A 25,274-nucleotide genomic window follows, 5' to 3' on the forward strand; every position below is an offset into this window, starting at 1 on the left:
CTTATTTCCATGCTTACTTATGCGTCTTCACATGGCGTACATTGTTGTGAGAAAACCTGACACGTGGAAAATTGCTCGGAATGTCAAGATATATCGACGTTATAAGACGAAGCCACGTATCAGTTATTGCGCACATCTTGTCATAGCTTATATGCAAAAAGATCTTGTTTTTTCTCTGAAAATGTCCTGTACCAAGTCAGGAAAATGGCCATTGTTATATTATGATTCGTTTCTGTGTGTATTACATTTTAATGTTGTGTTTCTGTAGTGTCGTAGTTCTCCTGTTATATTTGATGCGTTTTTCTCAGTTTTAGTTTGTAACGCGGATGTGTTTTTTTTTTTTTCTCAATCGATTTATGAATTTCGAACAGCGGTATAGTACTGTTGCCCTTATTTGAACATTCATGTATTGGGAACAACACACGACAGTTCAATAATATCTAGTATGTATTGTATATGCGCTGTGTATGGCCCGCCCATACGTCATTGTTCATAAAGCCTCTGAATTGTGAAATTGCGGATAGTTTACACATCAAAGTTGTTTTCCAATAATAACTTTCGAATCAAGAAAAACGTGACGAGAGAAACCAAGCAACACAAATAAACCGAAGATATGCATTTCTTAACTTATTCGGTATCCAAGAGCTTGCAGCAGCCTCCTACTCAGACTTTGTAAAACGTCACACCAGTGTTTGGCTAGAAAGTTTATTGAACCAGGGGTACTATGTCAAAGAACGTCTCGTTCATTTTCTTTAAAACATTCTCGAAAGGTACCAAGACCTTGTTGATAAATATTTCGTATCAACTTCAAAAATAATACAGGATGGTCTTGGCGTATAGATGCTTCGTACTGGCTTTGTATCTCATCTTACTAATGTGTTATATTATTCTTTTCTTTGTCTTTATTCGTATAAATTTTACTACTAAGGTTTTTTTTTTGTGATATGTATTTGACGTGACTCAGTACTTATGTATCTTGATAAACTATGAACGACAAAACTATTCTATTTTATAAATATAACTTTTACTGTTAAGTCTGTTTTATGTGATATCCATATGACGTGACTCTGTACTTATGTATCCAGTCATACTTTGAACGACATAATTATTTCATATCTACCTGACTGTGTAACGTCAAACGTGCGAGTCCACGCCAGTACTTTTACATCTTTCAATCATTTATGGGTGAATTTTACATAGATAAACATATGTAAAATCTTATAATAAAAAAGCAATATGAGGATGTTGAATTCAATGTATACTCTTTTGTGTTCTTTGTTACATTTGTTTGTGTTTGTGAGTAAGATGATAACACAATGCTGACGCTATATCCCTATTATTGACATTTTTACCTATTGTACAAAAAAGAAGATGTGGTAGGATTGTCAATGACCCAACTCTCTACATGAGACCACATGACACAGAGATTGACAACTATAGGTCACTGTAAGACCTTCAGCAATGAGCAAAGCCCATACCGCATAGTCGGCTATAAAACCCGAATGGAAAATGTAAAATAATTCAAACGAGAAAACGATCAGTCTAATTTATGAACAAATATTGAACGAAAAACAAATATGTAACACATAAAAAAAGGAAACGATTGAATTATAGGCTCCTGACTTGGGACAGACACATACATAAAGATTGTGACGGGGTTAAACATGTAAGGGGGATCCCAACCCTCCTCCTTAAGATAGTTGTTTCACGTATAAAGTTTAACATAATCTATGCTTCACGACTATCAAATATTCGAATGAATGTTTTGATAAGAAAGTACGAGTTTCCTAGTGCTTTATCAGAAGAGATGACCATATATATTATACAATGTCATACTTATATAAGTTTACCAATGATCAGGACATCTGCTCGTGTCAAACTGTGTCACTTAATGATAATATAGAACTAAGGTTATTGAAATAACGTTTAAGGTCTAAAGATCTTACAAAATTCTACTTTTAAGGACTTTATCATTTAGACCGTGTGTGATACTGGAAATAAATGTGTGTTGCTTCTTTGTATATATATAAGAGGCTTTAAATAATAAGTTTGTAAAATTCAAAATGTTGAGAAAAATATCCTTGTTTATGTTAATTACTATCGTTTGGAGTTATCAAAAGTTTCAAATGCTAATACCAAATGGAGATGCTGTTCCAAATCCTTGCGCTGGTCAGTCTGGAATATGGGGAGGTGTCGGACATAACGTAGCAGCAGGAGGAGGACTTAACAATCAATTTGGACTGGTTAGATTTAAATTTATAACCATTAGACTAAGTGTAAATTCAGATATTTTTGCGTGCATTTATTATTGCGATTTTGTCATTTGAGACTAAAATGTGATTTTAATTTTTGCAATATTGAGAGAATCCTGTCGAATTTATATAAAAAAAATCAAAATGCGAGTTTAAATTACTGCAAATATAACACTGCCGTATTTTTCACTATAATTTCTGAGTTCTGTAGTCGATTTGTCTTCCTTGCGTTTGACACTTATTTGTAATTTTTACAGAAAACAGTTAATACGATTATTTAAAGAAATTCTTTCTCTTTTTGCTGTTAGATAGCAAGCAAAAATTTGATTTTAAATTAAATAAGCTTATGAATTTAGAATTTAATCATAGATTTGGGTTGGTTTTTTTTTTTAAATTTCTCAAATATTTGACATATAAAATATATGTTTATATTTTCAGGATTTTAATTCTTCTGGGAAAGTATGGACTCCCGAATTATGCCAGAAAGATTCTGACCAGGATGGTAAATCTAATGGATTCGAGCTTGGTGATGCTGATTGTAAATGGACACCAGGGGGAACTCCTGAAGGGACAGCCACAGGACATCCTGGTCAGTATAGTTCTAGATAGGAGCAAATAATGTATGAATAAGAAAATGAAACTGTCAGTTCTACTTTCAAGCAAAGACAATTTGTATTTTAATTTCATTTTTACTTTTAAACATATGAATTAATTGAAACTTAAGGCACTAAAAATGTAAAAATAACGATTATTTGTATAAAATTCATATATCAAGTTGAATATTAGGATATATTTATTTGCTCACTCTGATGCTTAATGTTTTTTTTTTGTTGATCACTGGGACAAACAAAAGAGTGAAAAGGGTGAAAGAACTATACAAATATAACATATTTACCACAGTCACAGGAACGCGTAAAACGAAACGAAACTCTCTATTTTATTTTTTCTGCATTTCCGATTAGAATTTTCACAAACACGTCGTACAGAGAGCCATGATCTAGTGCATTGAATAATATAAGATATTTCTACCTCAGGCATAAATTAACTTAGCTGTATTTAGAAAAAAACATTCAGGAATTTTAGGTCCTCAATGCTCTTCAATTTCGTACTTTGTTTGTCCTTTTTAACGTTTTTTTTTTTTTTATTCGAACGTCACTAATGCGTCCTTTGTAGACGGAACGCGCGTCTAACGCAAATACAAAATTTCAATCCTGGTACGATGAGTTTATTTGCATTGGACGTGTTAATGCGTCGTCATTCCTAACCATACGTTTGTTGTCGCATCACATATCAATGTAAATGATAGTTTGTTTTTCTAACAAACATATTCATTTTATTAACAAAATTCCAATAAATATATTTTACAGGTGTATGCGAGCCAATGAATAGTTCTAAGTGCCAGCAAGTCAATAAAAATATAACCTGCTCACCGAGCAATTATACATAAACACTCAGGATCATACGATAGAGTTATTGTTTTGTATAAATCAAGTAGTTCTCGTCGAAAATATTGAAATTAAAATATTATTGCTGCAATATTTAATGGGTTTTTTTCTGCTTCATTCAAGAAAAGACACAGTCAAATATATTCTTTGAATCTGTTTGATAAAACACACTGGTAAACTTGTCGATCCTTCAAATAAAATTATTCAAAAAGGTTACATGTACCAATCCAACACTGTAATAAGATCATTGAATATTGATGTTATTGGTATAAATATTGATTTTGTTATCAGTAAATTAAAAGCAAACTAAATATTACTTATGTTACACACATATACACATTTTATGGATCTACAATCTATCGATACATGTATCTTGGCATTGCACAAGATGATGTTTTTCTTTGACTGTTTATGACGTCTTTACGCTAAATCCATTGAATGTTGGATGTGTACGGATTAATAATTTAGTCTTAGATGCATGTTTTTTTATTAGTTGTTAGAGGCTTTGAACTAGCTGCCAACAATTACGAGCACTCTCAGATCGGTGCCTAGTGTAATGTACCCGTCGATGTCCACTTGTATTTTTATCCTTCTGATGCGGTAATAGATATGGGGAGATGTGGTGTGAGTGCCAAGGAGACAACTCTCCATCCAAATAACAATTTTAAAAAGTAAGCCTTTTTCAACTGATTTTTATAGTTATTTCTGATGTTGTACTGTTATACCACTGTCCCAGGTTAGGGGAGGGTTGTGATCCCGCTAACATGTTTAACCCCGCCACATTTTGTATTTATGTGCCTGTCCCAAGTCAGGAACCTGTAATTCAGTGGTTGTCGTTTTTTATGTGTTACATATTTGTTTTTCGTTTAATTTTTGTACATAGATTAGGCCGTTAGTTTTCTCGTTTGAATTAATTTACATTGTCATTTCGGGGCCTTTTATAGCCGACTATGCGGTATGGGCTTTGTTCATTGTTGAAGGCCGTACGGTGACCTATAGTTGTTAATTTCTGTGTCATTTTGGTCTCTTGTGGATAGTTGTCTCATTGGCAATCATACCACATCTTCTTTTTTATATGGTCAATCACTGAATACATGTCTATAATAAGAGCGTTACCTTACTGCAATTTTTAAATGTGCATGTATTTATTTTGTAACTTTGTCAAAAACGACTTTAAATTTACCAGGTAGTTAAAAAAACTAATCTGTCTTTTGTGGAAGACTATATTGGCCTTATGATGTCTTATGATTAATCTGTGTCGTTCTGCCTCTTACTTATAGACATATAAACAACATCTCCGTTTGTTTAAATCACATAGTTTGAATTAAAAAGCGAAAGATCAAGGAGACATTCAACTGAAAATGCATCGCCCGTCTAAAACCTATAAGATTCAAAAATGTATTGAAACTTTTGGATGACAATTTGCTACAGAGATACTGCGATATTGTGTATTGTTATCTTTGTCAAATAAATATAAAACTTTTTTTGTTTTTTTTTTGTTTTTTTTTTTGGTTATTTTTTATATGACCGAATACATTGCTTCGCGCAATCGTCACCTCTTGTCATTTCTATGCATCTGACACTTGATATTAGTTGAATTGAATGATTGGTTCTGCGATATTGTCAGTATGCTGTCCGAAGGCATGCAACGAATGCACAGGTCAAACCCTCTCTACCAGCAACGTAAACAGTATAAAATAAAACATATCAAACAATAAAATAATAATAAAAAATATATTGTATTCATTTAATCAAATATATTGGAAACAAAAAAAACATAAGAAGTATAGGTGTTGCTTGGTTCAACTTGTAACTAAAATTTAAATAACTCAAAGGTGAATTTTTCAACATTCAGATAAAACGACTTACCATTTTTGTGTAAATCTGAAGTAGTTAATATAACCTTACCAGTGTGACTTATTACTACACAACTGCTCGTATTCGAAGACAGAAACCCAACTGGTAAACGATTTAATTGAAACTCTTAGGAACATATATAAATATTCAAACCTTTAAAGGGATTTTTATTTCAATAAAATGCTTAGAACACAACCGAAAACAAATTACAAAACCAACAACAAAAATTTACATGGCACGTTTCCTGTGTGCCTTAAAATCTTAGTTTATGTATGGTTGTTCAACGTTGACATTTTACGACATATGCGCGTACATGACAAAGACGTGAAAATGATACGATGAAAAACTAACGCGAGTGAATGGTGTGTTTACAGATGTTTTTAATGAAAAGTAAGATGAACTAATCGTTTCTACACTATAACCTCGAGGATAACAAAAGACGTCTACAAACTTGATTGGTTGTTGGTGTTTAACCCCATTTATAGCACTATAGGCTCTCTCGTGGCTGTGCCCGACAACAACAAAAACTGGCCGCCACGACGGGGGGAAGCTGGAGTGACAAGATGAGAACAACCACCCATCGACAGGAAAACTTATCACAAAGACTGTTCTTGAAAGTTTCAGCGAACAATAACTGTATCACTCCAATTTTGAAATTGCTTATTCTGAAAGTTTTAGCGAGCAATAACTGGATCACTCCGATTTTGAAATTGCTTATTCTGAAAGTTTCAGCGAACAATAACTGTATCACTCCGATTTTGAAATTGCTTATTCTGAAAGTTTCAGCGAACAATAACTGTATCACTTCGATTTTGAAATTGCTTATTCCATTTTCTCTTTACAATTGACAGTACTAGTATGAGACAACAACAAAATCAAGACAACGATGATCAGTTTAACGAAAGACTATTTTGTTTGTTTACCAATGTGAGGATTTCAACAGAAAATTGGCAAATTAGAAAATACAATAACAAATAGATAGAACAGAGAAAGAAAGCAAACTTAATGGTTATTTTGAATTTGAGATGGACATCACTCATACACACGAGTTATCTCTTGTGACTTGCAAGTGCGCTTAATGCTATTTGAAGACAAAACATATTTATTCATGTAACAATATACAAATATTATGATAATTGGAATTTTGTAAAATTACAATATAGAAAATGTTCATTCGAGAAGACAATTGACCGGTAATTAAAAAACTCATTTTTTTTTTTTTATAAATAAAGGATATACGGGGTACAATATGTAAAGGTGGCAAACGATCTAAAAATCTTTATCAGGTCTTCAACAATAGCAAAATCTTTATACATTTTGTCAAGCTCTTAATAGCCCCATGTTCAGAAAGACTATCAAAGAGTGACTCAGTCCTCAATGACATTTCTTAAAAAAATATTAAATTATCTAATTTAAAAGGTCAGCTACTTATTATATTCAATCGAAATAGCTTTATTGTGGTGCACCTCGTTGGTGCGAATCATCAGTCAACTGTTTTCTCGATTTCCCTTACCCCAATAACTGTAAATCAATGAATATATTAAAATATGAATAATAATAAACAACGAACATGTATATGACAATGTTGAATGAACAATAGTTTCACGCAGTCAGGATTTTCATATTTTATTCAAACACAAGACCTCTTACATCTTCTGGTATGCAGCCGTTGTATATTATCACCTGAAAAAAATATGCAAAAATTATATGAAGAGTTCAAGACCATATCTCAAATACATATATAGTTATTAATTACACCTTATGTAAGAATCCGGGGTTTTGATTGGTTAATAGACAGTGTATTTTTCACCAATTTACTGTTATCAAATGAATATCGTTCATTTTTAACGCCGCCAGGGTATTTGCTAAAAGGATATGCCTTTTTTACCCTCTCTGCCGTGGTATTTGCCAAAAAATACTCTATCCGACTGGACGCTTGTAACGTCACGATCTTCAATGCGTTTTAGTACATTAACATTCGGTGTAATTAAACAGATATATCATGTTATTGAGGGGTATTTGCGAAAAATACCAGTCTTGAGAATGAATTTCCCTCGCCTTACGGCTCGTGAAATTTAACATTCTCTCGACTGGTATTTTTCGCAAATACCCCTCCTTAACATGATATATCTGTTCATAATTACACCTTATGCAAGAATTCTGGGTTTTGATTGGTTGATAGGCAGTGTATTTTTCACCAATTTACTATTATCAAATGAATATCGTTCATTTTTTAACGCCGACGTGGTATATGCAAAAAGGATATGCCTTTTTTACCCTCTCTGCCATGGTATTTGCCAAAAATACTATATCCGACTTGACGCTTGTTACGTCACGATCATCAATGCGTTTTTGAACGTTAATATTCGGTGTAATTAAACAGATATAGCATGTTCTTGAGGGGTATTTGCGTAAAATACCAGTTTTGAGAATGAATTTCTCTCGCCTTACGGCTCGCGAACATTCCCTCGACTGGTATTTTTTGCAAATACCCCTCCTTAACATAATATATCTGTTCAATATTAAACAAATGCATCAATACCAAACATGCTTACTGTAAGGGTTTTTAACAAAGACCACTATTATAATGAAAACAGAACACATTCAACAGTTTGCGAGCCATCAAAAAGGCGGGTACGCACGAATTGCATATATATACAGAATTTTCATGTTGGGCGGACACAAAAGTTGGGTACTTGTAGATCCACAATTGTATAGGAGTGAACTAATTGATAAATAGTTTGACTTACATCATCCATGTATCCAATAAATCCATCGTCTTGACCACAGCCACCAATAGATATAGCAGCATGTTTCGTCGGTATTACTCCTGTAAAGGAACAGAGACGACTAGTTAATGGTTAATAAACATGTTTAGAGGTTCTCACGATAAAAACATACACAAGCAAATCTTTTATAATTAAGAAATATTTTGTAATTTTTTTTAAATACTTAACAGTTGCAGTTAACGTACATATATCTTTTTGTTTTTGGGTAAAAAAATAACGATGTTTGGAAATGCTTCAAAATAAAAGAAAATGTCGAATTACCTTCCACATAAATCGTTTTTGAGACTTTACCAAGAGCAGCTGAGAAACTGGCACCATCATATCGAAGAATAACTTCGTTCCACTGGTGTGGCTGCAATAAAAACAATCAATATTAAAATAATGTTGTATTTTGTTTAGACATGCAATCTAAGTAGTGTGTTAAAAACACACTACTTAGATTGCATGTCTAAAGAGATGTTCAAAAATTTGTCTAACGCTATCTATGACACTGATGAGAAGGTGCTCTCTTCCATCCAATCGTATCTGTTTTAAATAATGTCTTCCTCCATTCGACTTATTATATTACAAACAGAGGTGAAAGATACCAAAGTCTCACTCAAACTCAGAAATGGAAAATATACAGACAACGTTATGGCAAAAAAAGAGACAAAGACCAACATCAGCATATATAATATAAAATATACATATGTAAAAAAAAACTCCTTGATTTTCAAAGTACTACACTACGAATGTATGCAAATCGATTTTTTTAAAACTTCTAAAATTGTAAATTATGAAATAAATCTATTAACTGTACCTTGTAAAATATTCTTATATATGATTCAGGACTTTCAGATGTCTTTACTGTAAACACTATCTCTAAAACATCAGTTTCAAGTCTAATGTCAAATGCAGCCTTCCTCTTCCCAATACAATTTGATAACAATGTTTCAGAACGATGCGATCTTCCATGTGCATAAAACTTAAAACGCAAGGCAAATTCAGGACCAAGTTCTACATTCGAAAAACGCCACAGTTTTAGGCTTCCACGTCCATTAAACATTGCTTGCTTTTTAATCGTCTGAAGGACATTAGATACACCAATAGATTGACTTTGTCCGGATTTGTCTTCGAAAGCATCTTTTGTGGATCCGCTAAAATCTAGACTAATGGCAGGCTCACATTGAAAAGGTTGATCTACAATGGAGAAGGATGTTAATTTGTTTCTTTATGATAAATGCATGCAAATAACATAATATAAAGATAATATAATACTATTAATGAACATAAAAACATCAAAATGCTATTGATTCAAATCATAAGCATGAAAATAACAATACAATTTCAAATATTCAGAATGCAATGAATATTAGATAGAAAGGATGTGCACATAATTTTAAAAAAAATCTTAGAATTGTATGTGCTATTTTATTACATGCTATTATTATCTGTATAATTAAATGTTAAGGACATATCAATATAAATTTGTCTTGGTAATCGGTTATTTCGATTCAGTGTTGAAGTTCACTACCCTTAAAAATGAATTCAACATGACCATGTTATCAATTTCATGCGTCCGAATCGCTTTTCTAGGTTAACCTTCATCAGTAAAGCTCAAACCCGAATATGTGAAGATCTGTGGAAGCCATGGATGTATTACAAAAAAGACATAGTAAAATACACAAATTCATTAAAGTCAGCTTTGCCTGAGGTAGATGAAACCATAGTTTCTTAAACATTTGCAAATGTATAAACAAATAATTTAAGAAAATCAGTTATAAATCAAATCAGAATAGGAATTATTTATATATAATTACCTAGAAGTGTTTGCTTCTTTTCTACTGGTCTATTACCAACATTGCTCCTAATACAAGCACACATAGACTCTTCGAACCGAGTACCAGGAGCACAGGAACGAACCATCCCACCATCTGTATACTCAAATGGGGAGTCAGAAACTTTTCTGAGTGGGCACACTGAAATTGAAAACAATAGTTTATTTTATAAAAAACTATTCTAAAAATTCTCATTAATTTGGTCCATTGTATCCGCTTTTCTTCCAGTAAAGCGTTATCCAGACCAATTTGGCAAATATGGAAAATTCTGCCTATCAAACAATGCGTAATAAACTATTGCTATTCGGGGGAACACGCTTTTAGCAGAAAGATAAATAGGACTGTAAACACAAAATAAAGCATGTTATCCTCATTCAGAACTTGATGTAAGTGCCTACTTAATTATCCTAGGCTAAGTATATTTTTCGGATTTTCATTGGCTAACGCACGTCGTTAAAAAATCAGTATCCCCGGTTGTTGCTATCCCATAAACAGATAGACCCGTAATAAATATTTCAAAATTTAAAATCTTTAATGAAACAGTTTTTAATAATGAAAAATGTTGCTTTGGCCTTACACTGTGTGCTATAATTTTCCAACAACACTCGGCAGATTCGGACTAAGACCGGAGATAAATTAATTAGCTAATATCAGCGTGACAAAAATGACACAAATTTTAAAGCAAACTATTGAAATGCAACTTTTCTATTGTATAAGAGAATGTACACTGTGATGAAACTAAGGTTACAAAATTGACTGAGACGAATTCTGTCATGCGTTTTCTATTCATGTTCTATATTTATGCTTTCTATTCATTTTCTATATTTATGCTTTCTATTCATTTTCTATATTTATGCTTTCTATTCATTTTCTATATTTATGCGTCTAGTTGAAGATTTTGTTTCAGAGTTTCTAAAAACTTATTCTTAGGTATACCTTTATCTTATATACTTTTTTAGTATTGCGTTTATAACTTTGTCGCTAGTAGGTTATTAAACTGATAGTTGTAATGCTTTCATAATCCAAAAACGTGTGTTGATAGCTGTGAATTGTGTTTTACATATTATTTATAGATGGACAAATAATAATGTAAACTGTAATAACGTTAACGGTCATTAAATTTTCGCACATTCAATGTAAATATCCGATAAACATAACATTTCACAAATTCAAAAATTAATTATGAAACATACCATTAAGAACTTCGGGGATTTTTGTAATGCAATTTGTTTTACAGTCTTTATTCGGAACACACGTGTTTCTTCCACCACCATATGCATATCCATTCGGACAACATCTTGCATCAGAACGACGTCTTCGGCATGTCCAGTAAGCACGACATTTACCGATATATGGGTGAGATCTGACACCTTTCGTCCTACAGGGATCTATAAATCAAAAGTGTATTTAAAACAGTGTAACTGAATAAGTACATGAGACAATCTGAAAAAGTCGGCAAAATATGAAAGAAATAAAACCTGTTGATATATGAACATACTAAATACAGTTAACTTAAATAAAAGGCTGCCTTGGATACACGATCATAAGAACAATTTAGCAACAACAAAAAACAAAAATAACGAGTTAATAATTTAAGTCTTCAACAATAGAATGTTGTTTGTTTATCAATATCTAAAAAGGGGGGTGCATATATTAAGCAAAAACCACCAAATATCTGCCACCAAGACCATATTTTCCAGAATCAAAATACAGCCCTGATACGGTTCTAGATATGGGACATGCACAGGAGCATATTTTCAGGTTTGATAATTTTATTTTTTTTTTCAGATCTGAACCCTCTTTTTTTCCAATCGCAACCAAAAGATTAAAACAACATACTTACAAGAACAGACAAGAAAAGCACTTGCCTCTCTTAAATGACGGGTTTTCTTTCACTATCCAATTCAAATTTTCAATCGAGCGTCACTGATGAGTCTTTTATTGACGAAATATGCGTTCGGCATACACACTTATAAACCTGATTTCTATGTTGAGTTTATTTAGTGCTAAAGTCTAAGAAGATTTTTTCCTTCATTCGCGTATAAAATTCTACTATGAGTTTAGTCCCTTTATAAGATTTTAAGGTTGCTAATTCAAATCAGTCTCCGTAGAATTGTATAATTATTGAAAATCATATTTAAAAAAAAAACATGTACCTATTTGACACTCTGCTCTGGCTGGTTGTGTGCATGCTAGTTTACTTTGACTCCAGAACAGACCAAATGAACACTCTTTTTCTGTGGCCCTTAGTTTGTGTCCCTGTTTATAACATACTATAAATCGGTTACAGTTGGTAGGTTCTCTCAAGTAACAGAAATCACTTACGTACGTACAGTTGTCACACGTTTCTGAGGAGGAAAAATACATTGTACAATAAAAATAATTTTTTTATTTGTATTTTCAATCAGGCACACAGGACAAAACTCACATTGCTAGATCACATTACTGTCACATTGAATGTCAGTATCTAAATTTAAACGATTATAAAACATGATGAATGTTTTGATATATAAAAAATGTGTTTTTCTGGAGGAACGCTCAACCGAAATTTGAAAGCCATTGGATTTGTAAGAACACAAACAGTTGAAGAGCTTTGTGAACAAATATAATAGCCAAATATATTCAGTTACATCTTGGCTGAATGATTTAAAATCTTGGTTTTCTTAACATTAATTTATAAATTTACAAAAGACGATTTGATGATGGTTTGTTGCAAATCATAATACTGAGATCTACCGAGCTGATGATACCTTTGTTTATTATGTGCATTTCATATTTCCAAATAATCACTAAGAAGATCTAAAAGCCAGTGACATCTTTAATGATAGTGATTAGCACATAAATACATTCGTTGCTGTTGATATTCCATAAACAAAAAAGTATTTTATTTTGTTTTCATTAGCGTTGCTTTTCCAAAAAATTCTGAATTAATACATGTAGCTTATCTAAGGTTTTACTTTATTTCGTCACAGTGAATGACATACTGTTATGTAACTATTATAAACATAACTTACCAGAAGCATTTGCGAGTTCTCTTGTATAAGAGGGGTTTATTTCTGGTGAAGAATTTCCAATTACCGATACTGTTGATTTCGTGTAAGACTCCGTAGATGCTGAGGTTTTTGTCACATTGTTGGAGGTTATTTCCTTCGATTTGAATTGTTTTGGAGAAATATACTTGTTTGCCGGAAGTGGTTTGCTCATCGTTTCCGGTGGAGCCACTGTTGTCAGTTTTCGTGGCGGTGGTGGAGGTGGTGTATACGAGACCTTAAAAACAGTTGAATCTGCTGTTCGTAAAATGATCGGCGGTGGGGCGTCATTCTTATTCCATATTTTCTTATTCTGCAGAACATTTGCATGTACCTTATTATTTGATTTTTTGAATTGTTGAGCTTTCCCATGTAAAATAATATCCTTTATCTGATGTTTAGTTCGAGGTGCAGTTTGATGTGAATTATAACTATGTTTATTAATGTCAATGTTGTGCTGTAAATGCTTTGAATGTTTAACATCTGGATATCTATTAAGTTCATTTAGTCTATTAAGTTTGCTTATGCGAAGATCGTTCAGCGAATATCTCTTCTTTATTGGAATATTAGAATACACTTTTTCTTCTATATATTTTTTTCCTCCTGCCATCCTGTCGTGTATGTTATTAGATTGTTCTTGTTTTGGAACTGCAGTTTTAAATGCAATGTCCATTGGTAGATTACTCTCATTCCAACGTTTACGACGTAAAAAGTGATTCTGAATAAAAGGAACTCCTGGTGTATAACCCGCATGTGGTATGCCGACACTTTGTTGACTATTATTTTGTTTTGAAAGAGGTGGTACCGAGCGCTGACTTTTCACATTACTATTGCGATTTGTATTCTGGTGTGTTCGAGTTCTCACCACACCTGGTGTAAAAAAAGTTAGAGAATCAACCGACTTAGGTCGTGTTCTAACCTGTTCAATCGTATTTATCATTTTTCTGACCGCACTATTACTCGATTGTCTCTGGTCAATAGAATTAAGCGTTGTCTGCGGTTTTATTTTTGTTGACGGCTGATTTGTGTTAATTTTCCACATTGACTGGTAATATGGAGAGTTTCGATTAAATAATGCAGAATATTTGGCTTGACTTGCAATATCCGTTTCATCCTGTTGTGATTTCAACAAGCCCGTTTCTTTAAGCAAGGTCATAGGTTTCTCCTTCAAAACGTGTTTAGTTTCCTGTTTGAAACCTGGTGGTGGTGGCGGTAATTCAGAGGATAACTCGGGGCTCTGTAGAGGTTGGTCGGAAATTTGTCGGAAACCTTTCCTTCTGTTCTCTTCCAATACATTCAATGATGGGGGTAAATTGTTTCTTTCTTTCTCTACTAACTCTGTTCTTCGTCTCGGTGGTGGGGGAGGTATATCTGTCTCCATATTTATTTGATCTTCGTTTTTCTGATCCTGACGTTGTTGAGTGTTGTCTGGGAAAGTTTGATTTTCATTCAAATTAGAAACTTCTACAGGTCTCTGTTGTTGTCTATCAGTTACAAACGATTCTTGAGGTTCAGAATGCATTATACTTGGTCGTGGTGGCTGCTGTGTACTCTTAGTAACCTCAAATGAGGGAGTTGTATTAAGGGGCACGGTTCCTGTCATTGTATGGTCGATATCTTTTTGCTCTTTACCTATATTGAGTACTGGATCCGGTGTTAATGTTGTAATTTCAATGTCCTCTGTCTTCATCTCAACTTCAGTTGTACTGGTTGCCATAGATAGTACTAGATCCGGTGTTAAGGTTGTACTCTTAACTCCAGCTTTACTGGTAGCCACAGATAGTTCTGGATCCGGTGTTAATGTTGTATTCTCAACTAAAGTTGTACTGGTACCCACTGATTGTTCAACATCAGATGGTAATTGCTCAAAAACTGATTGAGTTTGATTTCCATCGTTTATGGTAGTGTTTTGTGAATGTTGGCTTTCTGATTGTGGAACTGCACTAAAATCCTCAGTTGTTTTCAAAATTTCCAACAGCTCGTTATCTTCTTCTGTTAATAAAGAAGGTTCCAGTTGCTGATCAGTTGCATCTGCCAGTATAAGTGATTCATTTAGCTGGCCCTCAGAATGTAACTGATCAAACATGGAAGTCGTTCCGTTTGTATCAGTGATAGTTTGAATTTCAGTTGGAATTTCATTCTCCATTGTAGTTTTTACTTTCTCATTGTCTTTTAAAAACTGTGTTAGGTTTGAATCTGACAATTGCTGAAGTCCAGAAACAGATTCTTCTATATGTTTCTCAATTTTCAGTTCAACAGCGTTGGATGCATTTTGGATCCGTATAGATATTTGATCTAGCGTTTCTGATTCCATTGGTAATGAACCGTTTTTGATTATATCCTGATCCAAAACTGAAGTACCAATGATTTTCTTCTTGTCGAGTTCACCTTCAATATCTGCTGATATCTGGTCTTCTGGGATAATATTTTCTAAGACTTGTGGAATTAGTTTCTGGTCTACCGAAAGATTAAGTTGACCTTCAATGGACATTTCTTCCGATAACGAAGATAAAATTTTATTCAATGCTTTAATTTCAGCTGTTTTTTCACTTCCGGTAATATTTTGTTCTAGCGTTTCGATTAAGGTTTGATTTTCTGATATATACCATTCGTCAGGCTGCAACGTATCTAAAGATATCTGATTTATGTAATCCATACTACTGTTTAGTTGCTGTTCATTTTGTAATTGATCTGTTCGTGGTAATGCTATTTCTTCGTTCATTGTATTATTTATTTTATTTATTGTTTCTGATATTTGATTTATTTCTGAAATTGGTACTGTTTTATCATCAATGCTAGCTGATGTAAACTCTGTCGTGTCATTTGCTACAAACTCTGCAGGGCTAAATGCAATAAACTCTGAAGTGTTTCTTGATTTAACCTCTGTCGTGTCATTTGCTACAAACTCTGCTGTTTCATTTGCTTCAAACTCTGCAGTGCTTCTTGCGTTAAACTCTGCAGTACTATTTGTTGCAAAGTCTGATTCTACATCTTGATTAATAGACGGCATATGATCTAGTAATGATGTTGTTGGAAAATTTTCATTATGAAGGTTAATCTGATCTGTCATATTTTGTTTTTCATCTAGTAATGACCCCGAAACTTTCGTCTCATTCGTTTGCATATAGTCAGCTTCACTAATATTTGTTAGCTGTTGACTCTCAGATTTCAACTGATCTGGTGTAAAAGACCTTTGTTGATCCACACCAGTGTTGTCAGATTCTAATGCTATTTTCTGTTTTACGTGTAATGTCTCAGGGTTGAGTGGTGCCGTTTGTTTTTCAATGGTACCTGAAGACATTTGGTCAGACTGTGATTCGATTATTTGTTTATCAATTTCTGATATGTGTTGGTCCGGTGCGAATGGCTGTTCGGAAGCGGCAGCATTTAACTGTTGACCTCTTGGTTGTAGAACTTCCGGTGGTGATGTGGTTAGCACATTTTGTACACTCTGAACCGGTTGGGATCGTTCTCTATCTTGTTTAAGTTTCATCGTTGGTGGTCTACTAAAATGAGGGGGTGGAGGAGGGGGTTCTTCGTCCAACTGATTTAAAGGTTGTTTGATATCAAGTGACGTCAATTTTTGGTCCATTGAAACTGTTTCTAAAATAGGTTGAGATTCAAGGTCGGATGCAGTTTCAGTAATTTTGAATGGTTGAGAATTTCCAGGTAACTCCACTCCTGGCTGTGGCGGGAATTCAAAATCAGCTGGGTGCTGACTTTTAATATCTTCAGTTGTAATTGGAACTGTCAAATCTGAACCTAAAGATTGACTATCAGGAATAGACACCATTTTCTTCTTTTCAAAAGCAAAAATCCCCGGAGGTGGAGGAGGCAGTTCTGGGTCAAAAATAGACTGTATTATTGGTTTTATGGTAGTAGACCTCTGTTTGGGTCTTGGTGTAGCTTCAACGATATCAGGTTTACTATCTATCCATGATTGTGGAATTCTTCCTGCCCGTGGTTGAAAATGTTTGTTTAGAGTGAATTCCGGTGTTTCTTTAATAATCTTCATATCCTGATTCTGATTTGATAACATTTCGTCGGACGGATAAGGTGGAGGTTGTTGCACTGGTTCAGGTGGTTCATTTGGACAGTCTTTACATAAAGTCGATGTTTCTTGTGTTAGTTCACTTCGTGACGGTATATCTTCATTTGTTAGTGTACCTCGTGATGTTATATCTTCAGCTGTTAGTTGTTTTGTTTCTACGATAACATCATCTGTGATGGTTTCATTGTCATTTATACTTGAATTTGAAATTTCACTACCAATCACAGACATGTTTCTACTCAATGTTAAATTGGATTTTAGTTCATTGATAGAATTTGATTCATTTAAAAATGTGTTGTTATTGACTGATAATGATGAACTATTTACATCAGAAAATGTGTCTAACGATGATTCTTCTAATGAAAATGGATTTGCTTTTTCTGAGGTAGATGAATTTACTGTGTCTGAAATAATATAAAGTTTATCGATAAAATGAGATACAATAATTCACAAAAATACTGAACTCCGAGGTTCAAAAAGTAAATGGCAAAATCAAAAGTTCAAACACATCATACAATTGTATAACAACTGTCATATTTCTGAATTTCTTATTTAGACAATAGTCGATTAAACCTGGTTTTATAGTTAGCAACATAGCACTAGCTAATGAATTTTCGGCATTCTATGGCAATAAGCCGATTTATCTTTTTAGGGCAATATTATTTTGTATCAACAATATGTAATATGTCTCTTTCTTCGCGATAACAGACTAAAGGACATCATCTTAATTCGCATTGGGCGCGATAGATATGGAATATCACATGTATAGTAAGAACATCTTAATTACAGTACCAATTGCTTATTCGGCTTTTTTTGTAAAAGGTCATATTATTAATTAGTATTCCTCGGCATTGTTTTGCTGCTAATATATGACAGACTACCGCCTTTATATGAAAAATTACACAATGCAAGAACGTTTAGGAATGCAGCATTATACCACTAGGAAATTGTTAACCTATAAAACAAACCTGAAATACATTTTCATCTTATTTAATCTGTTGCGTCTCAATAGTGTTGGTTTCTATTAATGAATTTTCATATTAAAATCCCATTCTTAATCCTTATCCTAATTTAAATTTTATATTATTTTTTGTTTAAATGACAAATTCAAATTTAGCATATGTATGTCTGTTGATAATTGTAGCAATTTGATAAATCTATTGTAAGTTTGAAGTTTGATCGAAGATCATTTGACAAACATCAATTCTTGAAAGACATCTTTAATAACCTTGATTTTTTTCTATTCATATGCACATTTGTTTTGTAGAAATATAAGTTGCATGTATATGTAGCCACAAAAAAAACGTTAACATGTGTGAACTATATTGTAGTATGATGGATGATAGTCGAAACATCGTTCAAAATGATTGAAAACTATCAAATAAAGAAAAAAGAAAGCTATCCAATAAAAAAAACATTTTCTTATTCTCATAGGATTTTGTCTAATGCTTAGTTTCTGTGAGTGTCACATTTTAATGTTGTTTCGTTGTTCTCCTCTTATATTTGATGCGTTTCCCTCGGTTTTAGTTTGTTACCCCGATTTTGTTTTTGTCCATGGATTTATGAGTTTTGAACAGCGGTATACTACTGTTGCCTTTATTGAAATTGAGCATCTTCTGGTCACACAACGGCCTTCTACAATTACCAAATATCATACCCCATAGCAAGCTATAATTAGTTATCAAAGGTACCAGGATTACAATTTAGTACGCAAGACGCGTGTTTCGTCTACATAAGACTCATCAGTGACGCTCATATTAAAATATTTATAAAGCCAAACAAGTACAAAGTCGAAGAACATTGAGGATCCCATATTGAAAGATGTTAAAGACTTAATAAATAACCGGCCTTTTTAGTCTACAAAACAGTAAGCGAAAATCAAATACGACATACAGCAACACCATATAAAACTGAAATATATGCACCTGACTTTGGACATGAAAATACAGAATGTGGCTGGGTTAAGTATGTTTGAGGCAGCCCAACAGTCCCCTAACTTAGGGCACAGGTACAACAAACTTCAAAAATCAGTCTTCCGCTGCGACCAACACACCTTCATCAGTTGTTTTAGATGAATTTCTGTGAGAAGCACTATATAACAGAAGGTTAAAACAGATCCAACATTCATGGATTACCATTGATACAACCAGAAACTACACATCTGGAGACAGTAGAACCAAGGGTAGCCACAGGTTTAGAAAAACCAGACTTAAAAACGACAAGAAAATAGATCACAAAACTAGAATAGTGTAGTGGAGGCCGACGCATTATAAAAAGTTAAAGGCTACAAAGAATGCCAAGCCACATCTCCACTAGACAGCATGACTAATGTCCAATCTAGACAGCAGATTTAATGTCCATTGTTTTAAATACTTTCTACATTAGTGATTTTACTGTATATATCATTAAATTTTGGTATCCTGTCTGTTTGAGATGCACTCGAATCAAGTACTCTCAATACAGAGTCCGACTCGTAACTACGAAATACCCGAAGATGAAAATAAAATCAGAAACAGCTCATTTAAAAAGTTTCCTGTGATGATAGTTGGATTTCTAGATGATAAATGGAGGTTCAACATTCTTATGGTAATTAGTGTCAAGTTATCCTGAAGACATGTCAGAGAAGACACATATAGTGTTCAGGTGTGTTACATTAACTAATTAGTAATCAGCAAAGTAAATAAATATGTCCTAATTACTCGGTGAATGTGGTACATGTTTTCTAAAGCAATGTTTTGAAATTCCGTGGCACGACCCGTTAAATAATGATTAGTAAAGGCATCAGTAGTATACCGCTGTTCGAAATTCATAAATCGATAAATAATTAGAAGAGACTATTATTTTTTTTAAATTCTGTAGTTATTTTATCCGAAAAGGAAACATTGTCATAAAGACTTTGATTAAAACTTAATAGTTAAATTGTACCAATTATTTATAAATGGGGGTATTACTATCTTTTCAACAATTCCAACCGAATTACAAACAAAATAGAAAAGAAATGTAAGAAGATATCAAAGGGGCAATCATACATCAATATCTAAAGAAGAAAGACAACACAACCAATAATAAAGATATTCCAGCAACAAATTCATTAAACATTGCACTCAAACAAATACATTTTATCATAAAGAACAGTAAAACGCATCGATCATATAAGGTACTAAAGTTTCTATTATACCGACGTGCTGCTCATGAACATTTGACCTATGATGAATCACGACTGGGGAAAGTTGGGCGTATTTCAAGCTACTACATATTATATACATAATTGGTATGTGACGTAGTGGTATCTTAACCTTCAACTGAGTCGCTTATTAGAGCTATAAATCTTTGAATAGATGATTTACCAGGATGAACCCTCTTGACAGATGCAGCTCTCTATTAAGGAATTCTCTATTAAAGAGGCGTTTTGAGACAGTGTGTAGGCCTCTCTAAAAAAATCACATTTGTTATGTCAGATTTGAGGGACTTCCCCTTTTAGCTTTGAGTTCGATATAAGCTAATAAACAGAATTTTATCATGTGACTTTTTTTCCTGATTTTCAACTTTAAAATGGAAAATAATCATCTGAAAAGTAAGATTAAAGGCTTTTTGAAATTTCCTGATGTTTTGTCAAAAGGGTGCACATATTTGCCGTTTTTACACATCTATTGAAAACCAAATAACTGCAGCTTTAAACAATATTTATCCAATCAATTTCATTATAGATGAATAACAGACATTTCAAAGGTGTAAAGAACTGAAATTTAGTACAATCAGTCAAAGAATTACTAAGAAATATTTCTTTGATATTTTTTCATTCAGGAAATTGGCCGAAAATCGTTGTCTGTTTTTCGGTTCCTTGCGGTATGTGCCGAAATTTTGTCTTCCCGGAGAATATGAGCTCTTTGCATTCAGTCCCCCTCCTATTAAATAATCTGGATCCGCATTTTATAGTGTTTTTCTTCTTGATTAAACTGTTTGCGGAACTGATTGTAATACATATTTCAATTACTAAGAGACCTTTCATGCTTCCTCCTCTTATAAAATATCAACTCTTACTTACTTACTGACTAGCATTGGTTCACAGTTATAAATTTGGTCATTAAGTTATTTTAAGAATTTTGGAAAGGGCATTATTACCGTTGCTTTTTTTTAAATGAAATGTTTTAGTAAAACATTAAAACATTTCCCTTTTAAATTTTCAATGACGTTTAATGAAATATTTCATCATAATGAATCTAATATAAAAACATTTTCAAATCATTCATTACATTTCAAATTGACGGAATAATCCATTTCTGAGGCTTATCATAGTTTCAGTGTTTTACAAGAACATTATTTGATTGACAAACATATATATTTGGCGAGCTATATCTTACATGAAAATAATAATGTTAAGCAAAACTAGTTGAAAAATTAGATTTTCGTGATATTTCTTGAATTCATTAGTCAGGCGTATTATTAATTGCATTCATATTCGTGTTATTAAACCTGAAATTACAAATTAGTGTGGTCATTTAAATTGGACTACTTTATTAAACATATCTATTTAACAATTCAGTAAAAACAACATAAAATAATTGTTTCAAAGAAATAAAATGCTACCCGAATTATACCGTGATTTTGTCCTACAAATGATTCGTTATCGGCAGATCGTTGGTTGTCAATTTGATGCCCGCGATAAAGCGTTAGGTGTGGTAGATTGATTTCAGTATATATCTTCGAGAATTTATTTCTTTAAGATCTCTCAATGCCTACATATTTTCTGTTTCGTTGATGATTTTTCCTAATCACATTTTTGTTTTGACTTTTTCTATCATTTTGGACTTAAAAACTTGTATTCATAAATAAAATCAGGTTCTGTCCTTTTTGTATATATTTAAACTTCTAGGTCACCACATTTTCCCTGGGTTTGAAGGTTTCTTGTTGCTAAATCTGTTGTTTTAAGTGAAGTGTTCTTTGTTTGTCTTTTCGTATTTGTCCATGTGGCCATGGTTTTATCTTCAATTATTTCCTGTTGAATGACCAATGGTACTTCAAAAAATGTCCTTTAGCGAACGACCATTTAACTTCAAAGGGGTGGGGCCATGTTCAACATAAAAAAGATATTGTTGTAAAACTTGCCTGAATATATTATATGCCTCAAGGAATAAGCTGGTGAACACAAAACTATGCAGTTTAACGTACTTGTAGTCTAGACAAATTGTCAAGGGCCTTCGAGCTTAATGTACATTGTTTCAACAAAAGAGTTTCTAGAATTCTGCTTAATGGCAAGTTAGGCTTACCTTCTGTATCAGATTTTAAGATTGATCGGACGAAGGAGATGGAGCCGGTGACAACCAGACAAAAACTTTCAATAAAGATCGATGTTGAACACACCTCCCCCGTACGGTGTCCGAACAACTCGTAACCTCAGTGTTGATGATGAACGCCTTAGACCACTTGGCAATTCAGTCCGTACTCAACCCAAGCAATATAAAGCACGTATATTGGTGTTCTAATTTTGTTACAGTAGCATAGTAAACAATTGGCACTCACACCACATCTTCCTATATTTAATAAATGCAAAATTCGGATAACTCTAGTATACATGTGATTATATGTTATATTTTGGTTCTTGTTGTATATGGGTCATTATCAAAAAAGCATGCAAAACTATGTTATTGGGTCTTTTTAGGTCACAGACATGAAAATATATCAAAATAACACTTGCATATGTTAGATATGAATGTTTTGTGATACACATTATACATTTTACAGTATGACATGTTATAAAAACATCCTTTATTTAATGTTTTCTTAAACCTTTGGAGATAGCCAGAATTAACTGTTATTTTATACTACAAATCCTTTCAGACTTGAAATAGGACTATTATTCATATCATTTGTTATTATGATTTATCCCATTTTAGTGCATTTTGATACATACCAACATTTAGTAATGATTTAGGAGGTGTATGTTGGTTTTACAATAAAAAAAAATCACCAAAAGGAAATGTTACATTTTCTAAGTCAATGGTGTAACCAACGGACAAATTAGTAGGATAAGCGTTATCTTTCGCAAGATTTGGGTATTTATAACAGTTTCTTCCTTAGCAATGTTACCTGTAAGCATGTTATGAAAAAGTAAACAATCAATTTTGTTGGAAAATTTAGTGAAATTTTTTTTAAAGTAAGTAAAAGCTATATCATAAATGAAAATAGTGTCCATGGTGTACTAGTTTAGTAACACCACTGAATATATCATGACAATCAGCATTGTTTTGTGTTTCTTTCATGTTTAACAAGCGAAACATCATATTATTTATGAAAAACAATATTTATTTAACGATGTTTAAACAATATCATGTATTACATATACAAAGTTTCCACAAACTGATGTATGCTGGTAACACCAATGACATTTTTTAGTAACACTATTGACATTTTTAGTAATGGATGCTATGTTATAAATATAATTTGAGATTTTTTAGCCTAAGAAGTATTTTTCATCTTTTTATTTTGCTCGGTGTTCTTGGCTTTGTATTCAGTACTTAATAAAAGTAATATTTGAAATGTGACGTCAATGATGATACTTTTGTGTCATTGGAGTTACTGAGGGTCAGTGGTGTTACTATATAGAAATGCGACATTTTTTTAAATTCATAAATGAAAGTGTTTTATGTCGTATACGAAGGATTAGGTATATTATCATTTAATCTTATACATTTTACATATATTCAGTTTAAGTGTATTTTTTAGTATTTACAACGGCCATAATTAGGACAGCCAACTTTTTTACGACAATGTATTCTGAAATTTATGTTTGAATAGAATGCACAGCTATATGAATAATGTCAATAAGTCGTAATTTAAACCTAAACAACAAATTGGAACAGTTGTTTAATGTTTAACAATAATATTTTGTACCTAAATGTATGTTTTAAATTGGTAACGCCATTGACACGATTATATCAAAGGATGACCAAAAATTGTTAAAATTGAAGGAACTCTTCCCCATTGCATATTTCTGAATATCGTTGCTACCATACTATAGAATAGAGGGCCACATTCAAATGTTTTAATTAATGACATCATTTTTCAAAATATTACCTCGTCGAAATTTGCACTTTCTTTTATAATGACCCATGTATGTTAATATCTTACATATAACTCACCTGTTGTTACTGATTCGGTAATAGAAACAAATAACATGTTGAGAAGAAATAAAGTTACACAATTATAATATGTACACATTTTCCACTTCATTTTCACTCCTATAGCTAACATGACAACATAAAATAATATATAAAATGTTTCAAACAGTTATCCATGTCAAATCGTTCAATTTACATCATTCACAAATAAGCACTTCTTCAAAAATTGTTACAATTTCAATGGTTTTGTTTAAGTGTAACTATCTTGTCATGTACAAGTTAAAAAAATTATAAATTATGGGACATTTAGTTCACCCGCGCCCATTTAAGAGATTTGTCATTTGTTTAATTTTTTGACTAATTAATTACCAACTGTTGTGTAAAATACATGAAATTTTAATGTCCCTTGGTTCGTGTGTCCAGAGTTTTGTTATAAATGAGATTATTATGAAAAGTAGCTAGATATGACAAACTTTTTCTATTACTAATAACACTTTTTAATTTAAATATATTCGAAGTAATTTTTATGCAGATTCTTTTGTTAATTTGTTTAGAATTATATTTTTTGTTATTACTGTTTAGTTCTTGTTTATTTCTTTTCTTAAAGGCTGCTATACATCAGCTGCATTAATCGTCTTCCGTTCATGTCAAATTACCATATTATTAAAGTCAGATGTAAAATTTAAGTAATTGTATGACAACCTGTTTTACTATTATTTTAACTTCAAGATATTTCAGATGATAAATAAGATATTTTCTTACATTTAAAAAAGATATCTTAATATGAAGAACAGTATACATGGTATATGAGATATTTTACAAACTATATAAGATATCTTATAAAATTTCTTAAGATATTTTGAAGTTGGAATGAATATTAAAACGGCTTGTCATAAATTTGTTGCAGTGAGCAATA

General features: G+C 32.5%; 2 protein-coding genes across 2 annotated transcripts; one reads left to right on the forward strand and one right to left on the reverse strand.

Moving 5' to 3' along the window:
• The first annotated feature begins 1,892 nt into the window (after positions 1 to 1,892).
• Positions 1,893 to 3,790, forward strand: LOC139526858 (temptin-like). The gene is made up of 3 exons (XM_071321996.1): positions 1,893 to 2,243; positions 2,691 to 2,841; positions 3,620 to 3,790. Exons 1-3 carry the CDS (start codon positions 2,064 to 2,066, stop codon positions 3,697 to 3,699), a joined length of 411 nt encoding a protein of 136 aa, XP_071178097.1. The 5' UTR covers positions 1,893 to 2,063; the 3' UTR covers positions 3,700 to 3,790.
• Positions 3,791 to 5,430: 1,640 nt separating this feature from the next.
• Positions 5,431 to 24,910, reverse strand: LOC139528781 (uncharacterized). Its single transcript, XM_071324982.1, has 9 exons — positions 24,380 to 24,910; positions 13,175 to 17,644; positions 12,317 to 12,508; positions 11,354 to 11,548; positions 10,143 to 10,301; positions 9,143 to 9,522; positions 8,605 to 8,695; positions 8,305 to 8,384; positions 5,431 to 7,237 (listed from the first exon to the last, which is right to left on the reverse strand). The coding sequence occupies exons 1-9, from the start codon at positions 24,489 to 24,491 to the stop codon at positions 7,181 to 7,183; spliced, it is 5,736 nt and encodes a 1,911-aa protein (XP_071181083.1). The 5' UTR covers positions 24,492 to 24,910; the 3' UTR covers positions 5,431 to 7,180.
• Between the last annotated feature and the right edge of the window lie 364 nt (positions 24,911 to 25,274).

This window comes from Mytilus edulis, chromosome 6, assembly GCF_963676685.1.
Source record: "Mytilus edulis chromosome 6, xbMytEdul2.2, whole genome shotgun sequence".
Lineage (NCBI taxonomy): Eukaryota > Metazoa > Mollusca > Bivalvia > Mytilida > Mytilidae > Mytilus > Mytilus edulis.